This window comes from Schistocerca americana, chromosome 1 (genome assembly GCF_021461395.2).
Source record: "Schistocerca americana isolate TAMUIC-IGC-003095 chromosome 1, iqSchAmer2.1, whole genome shotgun sequence".
Lineage (NCBI taxonomy): Eukaryota > Metazoa > Arthropoda > Insecta > Orthoptera > Acrididae > Schistocerca > Schistocerca americana.
The window spans coordinates 832602674-832620042 of record NC_060119.1 but is presented as its reverse complement, the minus strand read 5'-3'; the positions used below and the strand labels follow the sequence as shown (position 1 = coordinate 832620042).

General features: G+C 44.9%; 1 protein-coding gene across 1 annotated transcript in view; it reads left to right on the top strand.

Moving 5' to 3' along the window:
• The window catches only part of LOC124594527, a 605846-nt gene that overhangs the window by 135791 nt on the left and 452686 nt on the right, over nt 1-17369 (top strand). The window contains exon 3 of the mRNA XM_047132903.1: nt 11166-11361. Coding sequence (XP_046988859.1) covers nt 11166-11361 — 196 coding nt within the window. The remainder of the gene's footprint in view (nt 1-11165; nt 11362-17369) is intronic.

Here is a 17369-nt window from a genome sequence, read left to right as displayed (position 1 = left end):
TGGTAATAGCATCTACTTGCGTAATAATGTAAATTTCAGTACGGATATCTTGGAGATTTGCCCAAAAATCTCTGAAAAAAATCTCGAAAAATTCAATGTTTCCTGGAGTTAGTAGAAAATCTTAAATCTTTCACAATTTAGCCCTGCTGACATGTTCTGTAAATATTTAAACTTCAACACTGCTCCCAAAACACATTAACAGTTCTGAATAAATAACCAAAATGCACTGAAATGCAGATGATTTACATGTCCAGACATCGCACTGAAACAGATGTATATGGCGGGGCACTTGAGAATTGGAACAAAGTCATGAAACGTGGCGTGCTTTGCACAGAAATCTACCTCTCTGACACTCGCAGCTTTATCCCACGCGTTCGTATAGATGAGCGGTAAAGGCACAGTCTTACACAGTACAGCGGCAATTCGCAGCCCCGCCAGCTGTTTGACCACAAGGCTGGCGGCTGTCCGCTCAGCAGTAGTTACCTTTCGCTCGCGCGACCTTCTGGGTAACGGGCAACGTGGCGCGCTCGAAACAGAATAGGCGGTGATCACAATACTTGACTCACTCGTGCAAAAAGCCATAACTGGACACCGAGCAGCTGTTGCGGGCTGAATGTCGCTCCACTGGCGACCTTTGCGTTCAACAGGAAACAGAACACCATTTCATCGTACACAGCAAAAGAAGGTCGATAATGCGGTAATGACGATTAGAATTTTTTTGTCTTCTGACTCCCATCTGCCTACATTACGACGTTTTAATGCAGTTTAACCTCACACCGGTAACTGCTGCTATCGTGTTGACATAAGCCATCATAACATTCACACAGTAGTAAGCTGCAGCATTAATGATGGCCAAGTATAATGAAATTTCCATTGGCGAAAAGTAGAGAAGCGCTATTCTATGAAGTTTGTCATTATCGTTTCAACACTCTTTAACGTCTGCAATAAACAATGAACTCATCAAGTGAAAAAATTACCACCTACTATTTCTGCGTTTGTTAAAAGTATGTTACTGTGTAAATACATGGAAATTGTTCTGTTCATGGACTCAGTGATGTAGCAAATGAGTTAATTTTCAAATACATAAAAAATGTGAACACTTTGTTAGCTGAAAAATAGGCATATTCTTCACTAAGGACAGTCGAGAATCCATATTTATACAAAACTCTCCAATTTCAGCCTGCAGATCGCTTCTTTTTATTTTCAAATAAAGTTGCTCATCTTGAGACCATTTGTTACAGTTACGGATTCGCAACTGTAAGTTCGCTCTCTTAACGTTGAGTTATGACACTGAACTTACAGTTCCGTACCGATAAGTGACTCCGTAGCTGAAAGACAAACCGGTTGCCTAAAAACAAATAGAGACGATCTGCAGACCAAAATTGGACAGTTTCTCTTTGTTAACTAATTCAAGATGGAGCTAGTAGAAATGTTTTCAAATTAAAGGAAGCCCTTACCATAACGCGCAGATTTTGCTCTGAGTGTAGTGGTTCATATCCTGGTAATGTGAAATGATACAAATATGAAGTTCAAAACTAAAAGAGAATTAGCAAAGTGCAGTAATATTAGATAGCGCAAAGAACATTTTGAATGACGTCCATGGTCTAACGTCCTGTCGACACCGAGGTCATTAGTGACAGATCAGCAGCTCTACTTGGGGAGAGACAGAGAGGAACCATAGTCCTAGTCGGTTTAGGAATGTGACCTACAACTCTGGCGATTTTTATGTGCAACAATCTACAGTATTTTCATTGTGGTTCGGCTTCAACTTGGACCAGGAGTGGATAACAGTTTTGGATTGGGGGCCACTTTGGGGAAGCAGAGGTTAGCGAAGGGTCGTACCTATTAAAATATTTGCATGCATTAGTTAACTTTGTATTTCAGGAAAGGTATAAGTGGTTACATAAAAATTCTGACTGCCTTAGTGGTCCGCACGAGAACTATCAACTGGCGCATGCGACCCGTGGACCGCTGTTTTCCCACATCTGCCTTAGACTATAGGTCCCTCTATAAATAAATGTGCGAGTCGGTTTTAGGTCGCAGAAAAGCAACGAAATGCCAAAAGAAGTATATATATATATATATATATATATATATATATATATATATATATATATATATATATGTGTGTGTGTGTGTGTGTGTGTGTGTGTGTGTGTGTGAACTAACAGTTCAGCCATTGATGATGAGTCAGTTTTCATGACAACCACCAGCTGACGCTGGTGACAGCTATCCTACTCTGCATATTTAAGCTCTGAAGATGAAGTAATTTGGCCCAAACCGGTCATATTAATAACGCACATGATCTAAACAGTGTTTTACTTTGATAAGATGATATTTGAGTTCTAATATATTCGAAATTCGAAATTAGCATACGCGTCATTCGGCCGTGATGGATGGGGGCAGATAGGCCATTAAGAGCAGTTTCCTGACAGGTCGCAGAAGGCGGTCTCTGTTTGAAGCAGCGACCGCATTTCGCGCAGTCGTCCAGCAGAACTGTCGGCAACGCTGCCTGCGGAACCGATGAGCGTATCAGATGGCCGGAAGGAATGGCGCGGCATTGACCGCTGAGACGAGAGGAGAGGCGAAGCTCTGGCCACGGCGATTGAGCGCCTCGGCGTTGAGCTCTGCGACTAAAGGGGAGGTCTGCCTCCCTCACCTGGCCTGGAGTAAGTGTGAGTGCATCGCAAAGGCCAGTCGTCGACGTCACCGCCCGCCCTGGGCTAACGGTGCGCGCCTTACGTAACGCCGCCGCCTGGCCTCTCGCGCAGGATCACGTAGCCGTAGCCGCTCTCTCTCTCTCTCTTCTCTCACTTGCTCACCCACTCTCCTACCTCTCTCCTTACCCCACTACACCTCTCAGCCACACGGTCGCCCCCGGCATGGTCCGGTCCTCTTACTTTGCGCTAAACGTCTTAATACTTGTGCCTTGCCGTGGTATCACAACACGAACACGCTATCCACAGCTACTCTCAGTGCCTCTGACGCAACCTCAGCAGGTACTGACAATGCCACATCACTCCTTTTGCTCTTCGCAGTCGTGACTTGTAAAGTGAATGTGGCTACTTTCTCGATGATAATCCACTTCCCGTTGCTAACACGCTAACTCGTTTAGAAGACTGTTTCGCTTAATTTAAAATCATCGCGAAGCAAAAACTGTTTACTAGGTTTTCATTTAACCTACAGTTCTGTAGGTCAAAATTCCTCATAGTACCATTCCTAGCATCGTGACATTTTCACTCGATCATTTCATTTTTCTGTGCCTCTTTAACAGAGGAATTTCCGCAGTATTTTCGATGGCTCTAAGGAATGACCCTCAGTTGGAAGACCAGAGAGGACATATCGAGAATAACTAAGAAGCTACTCTACCGAAAGCAAACGTAACAGTCGGGGGTGTGTGGCCCTCAAAATTGCACATCGTTTTCGCAGAGGATGAAGCTGATAAATCCGCAGCTTTTCTTGCAGAGCACAGTGGTGCGCAGTGTTTATTGACACGTAGCAAGTAGGGTTCATATAAACAAATGAGTGCAAAATTAACACAGGCTAGCATAAAAATGGCCCGGAAGATTTTCAAGTCCGTAGTCACGAGCAAAGTTCGCCCACAGCACACAGGTAAACGGTCCACAGTCCAGCAGTCGTAATGCCGTGACAACACTCACGACCCTTGCAGCGCTGTAGTAGAAGTCGTGGGAGCTCACAATCCAGCCGGCAAGTGGTCGTTCCGTCCGGCGGTTCCGGTTGTGTCGATCTCTCCTGTAGCACGGGATCAGCCCACGTGAAGTAAGTGGTGCACCATCTGGTAGTGCCATTGCGGACTCGTTCCTCTGGAATTTCGATCAGTGTTCTGCTGCAGTGATTCACTCAGGTCCGACACCTCCCTTCCTGTCCTGTCTGAAATGCCGTAAACTTCAGTCATTTCGCTATTGGATTCGGTGCGGCCGCTATCTTCGCGGGATACAAGAGAAGCAAGATTTCAGGAGGTGTAAGTCATATACAAAAATGTCGTCAAACAATGGCGTTACACTTTTTTATCCTTTTTTTGCAATGGAGTGAGGGTGATTGCATCTACACTATTGCACACGCCAATATTTAACTACTTGTGTAATTGCGCCTCTTGGTTTAAATATAAATACCAGAGCTGCAATTTCTGAAGATAACTGCACATTTCTGACAATAGGTTGTACTTTAAAGTAAGATGTGTTAGACATTGTCTCCTTTTCAAGTATTAGCACGTATTTACTAGAAACTTACTTCAGAAATATCTTGAGATGGCACAAGTGAAACTACACTTTTCTCTGGAAAGACTAGTCTTTCGGCTGAAACCAATCACGGCTAAAATTACGTAGTGAGTAATTTGTTTACCATAGTTTTCTTCTTTCGGTACCTGTTTTACCATTCTGACCTTGCCCCATGAATATCTAATTCTTCCAAAGTTCGTTAATTCAGTTAAACCATTTGCAGAAAAATATTTCCTCGAGAATCACCTTTCATTGCTTGTATTAAAGCTATTTCATTGTGATGTGACTAAAACAGACATCATAATTACCGGTTCTATAACTGTTCACCATACTAACATGGGAATATATGTAATACGTCAAATCGTTACTAAGAGGGCATCATTAATCAACCTTTGACAACCAGTTTTCTGATATCCGTCTGAAGCAACTATCACACTACTATTCTTTAATCAAGACACAACAGGCTTACTGGAGCAAGCAGAAGGCTTAAGTAATTTTTATTACTGTGTTCGCGGTACAGGGAACTAGATTTACTGATAAGACAGTCTCGAAAGTTTTCGCGACTCTAGGAAGGAACCTACTGATTCCGTATTTCACATTCTATTCAAAGTAATAGAGAAGCGAGGCGATATCAGTTCTCTGTCTGGGGCAGAGCGCGAGGACAATGCAGGTGGCATAGGACGGCCGGATCACCTCCACAGCAGAAAAACTCGTTGCAGTAACGGAGAGCCATCAGTCAGCGAGCCGCTGGTCTAGATCCTGTTTGTGCGCATTTTGCTCACCATTCGCTTCGGTGAATGATATTTGCGAGCTGTATATTGCGTTTTCTTCCAATAAGTCACTGTATTCAGTTTCTCCACGCTCCAGTTACTCAGTGTTTAACGGCAGCGCCTTGAGAGCAATGCAGTTGCCACAAAGTGGTCTTAGATCATCCGCTTGACAGCAGTCTGAGTTTTCTGTACGTACCCATCCTAGATAGAAACCATTTTCGATACCATATTAATAATTTTTGTTGTAGTCTTTGATCTCTGTGTCCTCTTATAATCAGATACGTGGGTCACTCACCTTGTAAATATGTCACTACGAATACGTATCTACCTCACACCCGGCATGTGAATAGCAAGATCGCCGCATGAGTATCGTTTCCAAAGCAGTTTTGTATGTGTGTTTGGCTGTGTGTGTGGGGGGGGGGGGGGGCGGGGGAGAGGGGGATAAGAGGAAATGGTTTCCAAGATCGGTATTCGCATGAAGCAGTCCATGAAGACTGAAAGAAGCTTAAGCAGGTATTGCATATATTGTTTAACTATTCCGTGGAACGATCTTTACTAGTCTCCGAGGGAGGGAAGTAGAACATCATCATTGTCGCTACGTAATCAACATAGTTAGCAGATAAACGAACCTGCGAAACTTTCTTCAATTGAGGCCATCAATTCCGCCAGAGCTACAAAAACTACAAAGCCCACAGCTTTGAACCATTTTACCATTGATCATTGATCCTCCGAGTCGTCACTCGTCTGCTTTTTTTATGCGGCTCAACAGGAATTCCTCTCCTGTGACGACAACCTCTTCATCTCAAAGTAACTCTTTCATCGAGTATCCTCTATTATTTGTTGGTTAGATTCCAACATCTGCCCTCCCTTACAGTTTTTACTCCCTATAGCCCCATCAAGTACCGTGGAAGTTATTCTTTGGTGTCCCATCATCATGCGTCTTTTGCTTGTCAATTTTCACATGCTCCTCTCCTTACTGTTTCTCCGGAGTAGGTCCCCATTTCTTATCTCTCCACCGGATTTTCAACATCCTTCTGCAGCACCACATCTTAAACGTTCCAATTCTCTTCTTTTTCTCTTATTCTGAGAAATGTCTCCCTCAAATTTAGGCCGATGTTTGACAGTAATAAGCTTCTTTTCCCAGGAATGCCCTCTTTCTCTATGTTAGTCTGATTTTTATGTTCGCCTTGACTCCTCCAACGTGTTATTTTGCTTCCAAGGTAGAATTTCTGCTACTCCTAGATACTTTCACCTTTCAGCAGTAAACTCTCAGTCAATTGGGTGTTCTCATAAAACTGTTCATTTCATTCCAGCTACAGCGGAACTAGTGGGTTTCAAATCCTCGTCTAGCATTTAGGTTTTATGATGCATGCTGAACCACGTAGGATGAACGGGTAGTTCCTCGGATATGGACACAGCCCATTTCCTTCTACATCCTTCTCCTGATCCGAGTTCGCCCTCCGTTCCTAACATCCTAGTCGCGACTAGTTAAATTCTAATCTTCTTTTCCTTCCCATTCCCTCACGCAAGAAGCCTCTCACTATACTGCACTCCTGAACCACAAACGTGCGTTAAAGCCGACGCCCACAATCTTGACGACGCAACAGGGTAACTGAGGCCTGCCCGATAGAAAATGTGTTCCACTCAATCGCTTGTCATAGAAGCGACCACGTTTGGCCAATATGGTAATTAGAAATCGCATCAGTGATTGTAGAACCATTTGAAATAAATATCCGAATTCTTTTTAACAACCAAGTACAGATTTCCCATTATTCGACCGTTTGCGCCCCTAGCCTTGTAGATACTGGGAACAATTACCTCCTCTGATAATGTCTGTATCTTGTCGCTTTAGCATGACAGTTAATTGTTTATAGAAGTGTTCGTCGACTCACTTCTTACTCCTTCCTCGTAACAGAACTGAAGTTATTAACCCGCTTTTATCATTCTTCCGTTTCTCTAATGTCAAAGACCTTCAACATCATTTGCCATTTCGCCTGTAACCCAACTAAAGGACCTTACTAGGCAATGTTATTTTAAAGAATCGTTAATCTTCCAATACTCTTCCTTTTGTGCTGGGTTGTGATTGACAGAATTCGGTTTCTTAAAAGCATGCCCACGTTGATGGGGTTAACGTCGAACATTCTTGCAGCTCAGACCTTGAGAAATGATTAGGATACCGAGCTGTGTCCGTCAGAAACGAGCCCTTGATCGACGATTTCATTTTTCTTTCACTCTTAGGAGTCGGCGTCGGCATGTGCATTTCGAAGGGAAACGGCTCGCGAAATGCTCGCGGCGTGGAAAAACCGCAGCGGAGTAAGTATGAGCGAGCGCCGTCGCTATTCAGCGCTCTGGCGTTCTCACTGCGGCTTCGTCGTAAAAACAGGGCGAGGCGGCGAGCGCTGCCGTCGATCGCGACCACCGAGCCGCCGTCGGACGTGGCGTCCCGAGTCCATCCACTTCCTTTCCACGCCTTTGCTCTGTTCCGCTCTGCTCTAGTCTCCAAACTCTAAAGGCAAGGATTCTGTGCCGCTAACTTTGTTCTCGCGTATCACGCTCTCTACTCACATGCGGTTGTTGAGGAAGTCATTCGAATAGTGCCGCCATAGATTCCAAAACGGCACCAGTTGTCATTGTTTTCAGAGTAATGCTTCTTTTGAATATCTATATACCGAAAACTCAGCGCATTGTACACTTAAGCCACGAATCGTTGAATACCCTCTATCGCACTGTTCATTAAGCGCTGCGCTGTTTCACAAACGAATAGCCAGGGGGAAGATAGCATATTCATATTGCTCTCTATGAAGAAATTTTTTTTAACCTTCTGTTACTTTCAAGTAAACACCTACAAAATGCTCATAGACATAAGCCAAACACGCATTCGTGTCAGGAAGCAAACTATTCAGAGTGCATATCAAAGCTAAACAACTCAGGTAGATACGCAGGAAATGTATTGCCTTTGCTAGTGCTACACGAAGGTTTTTACCCGCTGTGCATTCAGTTTCATTGTCTCTACTTTCCGAGATTTGAAGTTCTCTTAGATTGTATCGTTAACCGTCTAGTAATGTCACCATAAGATTAAAGCTAAATACAAAATAATTTACAAAAGATATCTGCCTCGTACGACGAAACTGAACCTGAACATTAAAAAGTGTGAGGTTTTCCATATAAGTACTAAAAATTCCGTCAAATTTTAATAATACGCTGAATCAAACAAAATTGGAGGGTTAAGACACATAGGAATTACAGGCATTGACTGCAAGCGGGCATTGACTGAAATCAATGGAGAAAGTTGAAAATTTGTGCCGGACCGGGATTCGAACCCAGGTCTCCACGAAGCCATCCGGACGCAGTGGTCATTGCAACTGCACGGACACACTACTAATGTAGTGCCTGTTTTCTATAATCCTCGTTACTAGCGGCATTTCGCCGATTGCCGTAAGAGTTCGAGCCTGGTGAGCGTCTGCACTGAAGAGATCATTGTCCGTCTAGACACATACAAATGTGTGTGTGGTGTCCGTTCTTTCGCGAAATGCCGTGAGTAACGAGGATAATGAGCAGGGGGCGCTACATTAGTAATGTGTGGATATTCGAGTATTTGTTCTGTCGGGAGGCGTGGTAGGATATTCTGCGCAGGTGCACTGACCTCTGTGTCCAAAGTACTTGGTTGTCAGTGCATCTGTTTACTAAACAGGTGACGCGGTTTCGAATCTCGGTTTGGTCCAAATTTTCAACTTTCCTCATTGACTTCAGTCAATACCCTCCAGCAGACAATGTCTTTAATTCCTTTGTATTGTAATTCACAATGATTGCTGGATCAAAATGGTGTCTGTTCTTCCGGAGATGTCCGAAAGACATCATATATATACAAAATTTAAAGGCTGTCGATTCAGCAAAATACCTAAGGGTTTCAGTTGCGAACAACTTAAAATGAAACCATCACATGAAAAACTTGTGGTTAAAACGAACAAACACTTCGTTTTCTTAGCAATACGCTTAGAAGACGCAACAGATCTACTAAAGGAACTGTTTGCAACATGCTTGTCCGTTCTCTTCTGGAGTCCGGTTGCAAGTTATAAGATCCTTACCAAACAAGATTGACGGAGGACATTGAAAAACTTCACACGGGGACAACTCGTTTTGTATTGTCGCGTCATGGGGGAGAGAGTGTCATGCATATAATGCGCGGGTTGGGGTGGCAATCAATGAGGCAAAGACGCTTTTCAGTGCGACGAGATCTTTACGCAAAATTACAGTCACCAACTGTCTGCTCCAAATAACAAAATATTTTGTTGTCTCCCACCTATTACGGAAGAAATAACCATCCTGACAAAATATAAATGAAAGCTCACACATAAAGATTTAGGTGTTTATTCTCCCCCGCGCAGTTTGAGAGTGGAACGGTTCAGAAACGGGTCTGTGTACGCTGTGCGAAACACTGAAGTGTGAATTGCAGAGTAATGTTGGAGATGTAGACGTAGAAACACTAACATAAGAAAATTTCGTGTCACTCTAGGAAGCTACAAACCTATTTTGTTGCTGCGTGCCTCACGACTGATCAGTTACTGATTTATAACTTTATCGTCGCAACAACTAGCAATCTTAAGTACACTCCTGGAAATTGAAATAAGAACACCGTGAATTCATTGTCCCAGGAAGGGGAAACTTTATTTACACATTCCTGGGGTCAGATACATCACATGATCACACTGACAGAACCACAGGCACATAGACACAGACAACAGAGCATGCACAATGTCGGCACTAGTACAGTGTATATCCACCTTTCGCAGCAATGCAGGCTGCTATTCTCCCATGGAGACGATCATAGAGATGCTGGATGTAGTCCTGTGGAACGGCTTGCCATGCCATATCCACCTGGCGCCTCAGTTGGACCAGCGTTCGTGCTGGACGTGCAGACCGCGTGAGACGACGCTTCATCCAGTCCCAAACATGCTCAATGGGGGATAGATCCGGAGAACTTGCTGGCCAGGGTAGTTGACTTACACCTTCTAGAGCACGTTAGGTGGCACGGGATACATGCGGACGTGCATTGTCCTGTTGGAACAGCAAGTTCCCTTGCCGGTCTAGGAATGGTAGAACGATGGGTTCGATGACGGTTTGGATGTACCGTGCACTATTCAGTGTCCCCTCGACGATCACCAGTGGTGTACGGCCAGTGTAGGAGATCGCTCCCCACACCATGATGCCGGGTGTTGGCCCTGTGTGCCTCGGTCGTATGCAGTCCTGATTGTGGCGCTCACCTGCACGGCGCCAAACACGCATACGACCATCATTGGCACCAAGGCAGAAGCGACTCTCATCGCTGAAGACGACACGTCTCCATTCGTCCCTCCATTCACGCCTGTCGCGACACCACTGGAGGCGGGCTGCACGATGTTGGGGCGTGAGCGGAAGACGGCCTAACGGTGTGCGGGACCGTAGCCAAGCTTCATGGAGACGGTTGCGAATGGTCCTAGCCGATACCCCAGGAGCAACAGTGTCCCTAATTTGCTGGGAAGTGGCGGTGCGGTCCCCTACGGCACTGCGTAGGATCCTACGGTCTTGGCGTGCATCCGTGCGTCGCTGCGGTCCGGTCCCAGGTCGACGGGCACGTGCACCTTCCGCCGACCACTGGCGACAACATCGATGTACTGTGGAGACCTCACGCCCCACGTGTTGAGCAATTCGGCGGTACGTCCACCCGGCCTCCCGCATGCCCACTATACGCCCTCGCTCAAAGTCCGTCAACTGCACATACGGTTCACGTCCACGCTGTCGCGGCATGCTACCAGTGCTAAAGACTGCGATGGAGCTCCATATGCCACGGCAAACTGGCTGACACTGACGGCGGCGGTGCACAAATGCTGCGCAGCTAGCGCCATTCGACGGCCAACACCGCGGTTCCTGGTGTGTCCGCTGTGCCGTGCGTGTGATCATTGCTTGTACAGCCCTCTCGCAGTGTCCGGAGCAAGTATGGTGGGTCTGACACACCGGTGTCAATGTGTTCTTTTTTCCATTTCCAGGAGTGTATAATGTTTCGAAGATGATAAATTACAAATGACTTTCAGTGATAGAATACATGTAAAATAGAAGTGACGCACTCTGTAAAGTGGTGAGTCAGTATTTGTAATCCGTTTTTTTTTCTTCTGCTTTGCAGGTATTATCATATAACGGACTCGGCCATGGAATCAAACACGAAATATTCTTCTTGAACTTGGAAGACGGTTACTTCGGATGCCAGGTGAATGAATCGACCGATGTGCTGCAACTGTACGAACTGTCCAAGCTCTGCGATGGAGTACCGGACTGTTTCCAGGCATCCGACGAGCTGCGGCGCGAGCTAAAGTGTTCAGGTAAGTCACAGACAATGTTCTCTTGCCCGTTCGACACTATTTGTGCACTTATCCTTTTCATCGTGGGCAGCAAGCGTTTCGGTAGTTTATACTTTGTCTCAACGTAGTTGAATGCTTAAATCGTAGTTCGTGATGATGAATTCAGGAGTAAACAGCATTTTAACTCTGTCAGACCCTCTGGCTACAATTGTGTACATTAATTTTAAATTTGTCCCAACTGTAACAGAAGCATTACTTCCCAATGGAAACCAGAGGTACACATTTGTTAATGTACAATCTTTTCATCACGCGCAAGTGCTGCCAACTGTTGTGCATCACTATAAAAATATCAGCAAGTCAATTTAGCAGTGCGCAGCATCTCGTAACCGTCAGTATATACAGATTTGCTTGGTTCCCTATATTCCACTATATGAATATTGTTATTTTACACGGTAATTACTGAATGATCATCTTGTTATTTATTAAAATAGACAATATTTCGTAATTGGTTATTTTAGTCCATAGACTGAAGCCAAATGTACAAAGTTTGTTTAGGAAACAGCTACATGGTTTTGTATAGATCTTCCATCTAAAATTATTAAAAAGTCACGTGAGAGTATACCACACAAAGAAAAATTTTCCTTCCTCCAGAAGAAACTCAGGTCTGAAAGGGCTGAAACAAAATTAGGGTTTAATGTGCCATCAACGACAAGGTCTTTAAAAAATGAAACACGGGCTCGGAAGGGGAAAGCGCGAGGAAAACAGTTCAAAAATGGCTCTGAGCACTATGGGACTCAACTGCTGTGGTCATAAGTCCCTTAGAACTTAGAACTACTTAAACCTAACTAACCTAAGGACATCACACACATCCATGCCCAAGGCAGGATTCGAACCTGCGACCGTAGCGGTCGTGCGGTTCCGGACTGTAGCGCCTTTAACCGCTCGGCCACTCCGGCCGGCTGAAAACAGTTGTCTGTGGTCTTTCAAACCAATATTTCGGGAACTGCCTTAAAGTATTTAGGGAAATCAGCGAGAAACTACCTGGCAGGCCGGACCGCGATTTGAACTTTCGTCTTCGCGTACAAGACTACGGCGTCGTAACACAGCGCCACTTCGATAGGTGGAAATACCGTTTCAAAAAGATCATGTTTTCATATTTCACTTCATGGCCATACTTTGTCATTGGAAATACTCACTTATGATTTGTGCCTCCAACATTTTTCAGTTTCGCCGACGTTAGTAGTAGGCCAATGCTATATTTAGGACGCATGTAAAAGTCAAATATAGGGATACCACTGCTATTTTCTTTCAGAATTCTTAGTCTTTCGTGTTCTTTGATACCGTAGAAGCGTATTACGTTAAATGTACATAATTATATTGGGATACATACAGCAACCTACATCATCCGCAGCAAATTTTCGCCTGTAGAGTTCTCTTCATTCCCAAAGTTAACAGTTAATACGCCTCCTTCCTCTTTTGGTAAGATAGTACCACATGTTTTATTCTTCGTCTGCCTAGTAGCTAGTAGTTTTGATTCAACGCAGCACTGCGCGTAGTATAAATGACTTCAAATGAGAACGAGGCGGATTGAAAAAAGTAAGTGAACTATGTATTATCTCAAAAGTAATCGCCATAACTCTTCATACATTTGTCCCATTGTGGGACAAGACGTTTCATGCCTTACGGAAAATTTATTTGCCTGCGGAACCACGATTGGGGGCCTACCTGCATTTTGGCAAGGTTGTTTCGACTACCGTGGAGAAGTCTCGCTGGGGAGTCCTTACACACTCTTCATAAAGTACCTATCCCCGAACGATTTCTATATTTTTGAAGCCCTGAAGAAAGACATCAGTGGCCGTCGATTTGCGTCGTACGAATAGGTGCACACCCGGGTCTACTACCATGGTTTCGTAGGCAACCACAGATGCTATTCCATGAAGGCGTTAACCGTCTCGTTCCACAGTGGGACAACTGCATTAACAATTATGTTGATTCGTTTTGAAATAATAAATAGTTTACTTACTTTTCTTCCATCTGTCTCGTTTTCATTTGACTGTCCCTTATATCAAATGGATAATATAGAGTACAGTGATGGCATTTCTGAGAATCCAAGAACACTCCCAGGAGTTGTAATCTGTAACTCGAATGAGACCACTGTCCGGATTAACTGAAAGTGAATGTCATGTTGCAATCTCGTGGATGAGGGATTGAGTCTCCAAACCGGTTTCCCGCCGTTCAGCGAGCTTTTTTACCGGCTCAGCAGCCATCATTAAGATAACTTATTAGTAAGATACCGTAACGCTATTATTTATGGCCGAGCGAGGTGATACGGATGATACATTGCGCTCGTATTTCCTTTAACATCTTCATATTAATGAAAGATTTAAGCTGTGGTGTATCCAGCTATAAGTAGACCTATCACAAGCTTGTGCTCCAGTGCGACCTCTTACGCGCTGCTTCTATAGACAGGGTCGCTGTTATACGTTAGTCAGGACGAGTACTTTGTAAATTTGACTATTCTGGAATCACTGAAGTATCATTACATAGCCTCTCGAGTCCTTGAATTCTTATTTCGTTTCCTCCTGCCCTTTTGAGTGCTTCATTTTATTTCTCAGGCAGGGTGTTTTGTGTTTGCGGTTTTCTTCGTTACGGTATTTCATTGGTTAGCAGCAAAAGAATAAAACACAAATCCTGTTATTCTTGCGAGCAATGCGGCTTTGGACCATGTGCTGTTCCATGTTTGGAATTACATCACGCAAAAAAAGATTACTGAAATGTGTACCTTTTACTTCGTTGTAGAGTCGTGTTGATCTCAATAAACGTATATCAAATTAAAAAGCGATAAGGATTAACCAAAAAGATATATAGGCAGGAAGAGGGGGTTGCAATGTTGAAGACTGCCCTGGGCGCCAGTAACGCCATAGCCATGTCAGTAACGACGTATTCCTGAAAGCTGAGGCTTCTATTTGTCGGGCTGCACTGTAGTGGCTCGGTTTCCACTGACGCAGCGAGGAAGAGCAAGTGGCGGATGCGCCGCCTCCCCTGCATCCTGCATCCTGTCGCCGTCGCTTAGTATTCGGACGGCGTGGCCATTGTTCCTCGCTGGTCCAGACCGGAGGCGGCGACGTGCGACGTGCGACGTGCCGGCACGCCTTTGTCTTCCGGCGGGCAGCTGCCGTTACGCCGGCCGCGCCAAAATGATCGCCTCGTAACGGGTCCGCGCCTTATATAAGGCGTCTGCTCTTCCTTCCGCATCGCCCGTGTCCACACTCGCAAGCACCACGCCCGTCAATCGCTTTCCTCGGACCAGTTCGTACCTCTTACGCGCCACCACGCCACGCCAATTCCATTTCTAGAAATTAACGATTGTGTGTCACAGAACATTGTTTCGCTCTTTTTGGTGATGGACGTTCACGGTTCAGACGGAGCGTTGCCTCTGGAGCGACAGCTATTGACACCGTTATGACGCAGTGCTGCTTTTTTTAGGAAAGATAATTAGCTCCTTCATCAGAATGGTAGCTTTGTAGTAATGCCTTAGCCAATGAGCAAAAACGCAGAAAACATTTTTGGTTCGAAGCCTAAAAGAAAACCACACAGAAAAGCTTAGCTCAAGCAACATATGTGCAATTTGCCTGTCGATCTCTTACATGGTTGATTACGCGTTAAGTGAAAGGAACCTCAACTTCCGGGCGACTGAGCGAATTCGGGCACTCATGCGAATTGTAAACATATTCTTCCTCACAAACAAATAATGATTAGAGCAGCAATGTGACGAATGGAACGGTCACTCGGGTGGATTAATGTTGTCAGTGTTGTGAACAATGCGTCAGACGATTAATCAGCAATGCGAAGCGTCATGCAGAATGCCGCGTGTTCGCATGGGAGAACGATATCAGCGCTTGACGAAGTCTGAAAGAGGCCTTATTGTGGATCTGCAACTGGCCAGCCAGCCCAACTGTGCAGTATCCCCTTATGAGGGGCGTTTGAATGTGACAGCGACCCTATATTAACTGAACGAGAACTTGAAAAACTAAACGTGTCTTCAGGCCTCTCTTCAACCAAGTCTGACCACACTATGGAATTTTCCTATTGTGCACCTACCTCATCGTAACCGTACCACATCTACGCTTGCCATCCGGGTACAAGTAGTGGTAACAAATTCCCTTGTCATTTCGTGCCACTGTTATAAGATTAGCAGAAGGTAAGCTTCTGAATGGACATCTGTTGCATAGGCTGCCATTAACACATCAGGACAGGCTGGCTACCTGTAGTGACGAGCCTCATGGCGTCATTTTCAGCCATGAGCGACGGTTCTACGCTACATCGGATGACGAGCGCTTGCCTTATGGCGCGCAGAGGGTACAGGATACATTCTGCCAACTTTCTGGAGAGACATCTGCTGTTATCCCTAGAATTCATGCGTGGGGAGCCATCGGACGTCGCTATGATTCAGGGAACTCTGATGACACAGCAGTGCGTCAGAGATTAAGTTCTCGGGAGACTGTGTAATAGTACAATCTTCAGACACAGCAAAGCTCATCCTCATGCGGCATTTGTGCCTATAAACTGCCTACATAACATTGGGGTTAACAAGGAAGGTCCATCAACCCGTCACCAATAGATAGAACTTCTGTGGCACCAGTTCCAGAACATCGAGAGTCAAGTGTTCAAATGTGTGTAAGTTCCTAAGCCACCAAATTGCTGCAGTCATCGGTCCCTAGACTTACACACTACTTAAACTAACTTATTCTAAGAACTGTACACATACCCATGCCCGAGGGAGGGCTCGAACCTCCGGCTGGAGCGGCCGCGCAATGCGTGACATGGCGCCCTAAACCGCGCGGCCACTCCGCACGGCCATCGAAAGTCAGTTCCAGTCCTTCTTGGTCAATTTCTCTGGAGGATGACCTCTTTCCCAACCAAATCATCGCACAGGGTGGAAACATCCTCTTCACAAGAGACCTGCAGTGACTTTATAAAGCCACTTTCGTTGTCCATTTGACTCAATTTTCTGATCAGTGAAATAAAACTACATAACCTTTCAACGGGGAAGTTTAATTTCAGTTCTTCCTCTACATGTAGAAGCTTAACTTTTTTGTCACTCAGCGTATTTAGAAAATTTTAATGACTTTTCGGAATCGCGACACACATCAGGATTCCAGCATGGATCCAAGAATCTTTTCGTTGGGGAAACGAGGATGAATCGTAAGTGCGAAGTGAAAATTTCTTCATAGTAAAAAAGAATGTATAAGGCATATTATTCTCTCCCCTATCTACCCACGCCACGGCCACCTTTTTTCCAGTAACTTGGAATTCTTTCAGAACAGCATGCAGTGAGTAATTTGCGTACGAAAGTGATTACCTGCATCAGTAAGAACAAACTGGCCCAGTGACTGCAGCCTTGTCACTTTCCGCAAAAACATCATTTTCGCGACAAAAGGAAGTACAGAACAAGAAGAATGAAAAATTAAAACAGTGTTATGCCACCGTTGCTTCTAAATCCTTTAGACAGGAATACATGTGTGTCACAAAGCTCTGGAAGTTCGGAGAGAACCAAGCGCCGCACATTTCCACGCTTCGCAGGCATATATGTGTTGAAAAAAACATGGAAACACCAAAAACACAATACATTACCATGACTAATACGGTGTAGGAAAATCGTTGACATTCAAAACACCTTGCTGTTGTCTCGGAATAGATAAATACAGATCCTGTATGGTTTCGAAGGGAATCTCAGACCGTTCTTTCTGTAAAATAGTATCAAGTTTAGGTAACGATGATGGAGGTGGATAGTGATCACGAACCATTTTCTCCAAAGCGGAGCACGAAGGCTCAATAATATTGGGCCCTGGTGACTAAGGCGGCCAGGGGAATGCGACAATTCATCCTCGCTCTCGCAAAACAGCTCCTGGACGACGTGAGCTTTCTGAACAGTGGCCCTGTCGTGTTGGAATAAAGCATCACCATTGGGGAACAAACTTTTTACCATGGGATGGACTTGATCTGTCAGAATGGTCACATAATCCGTC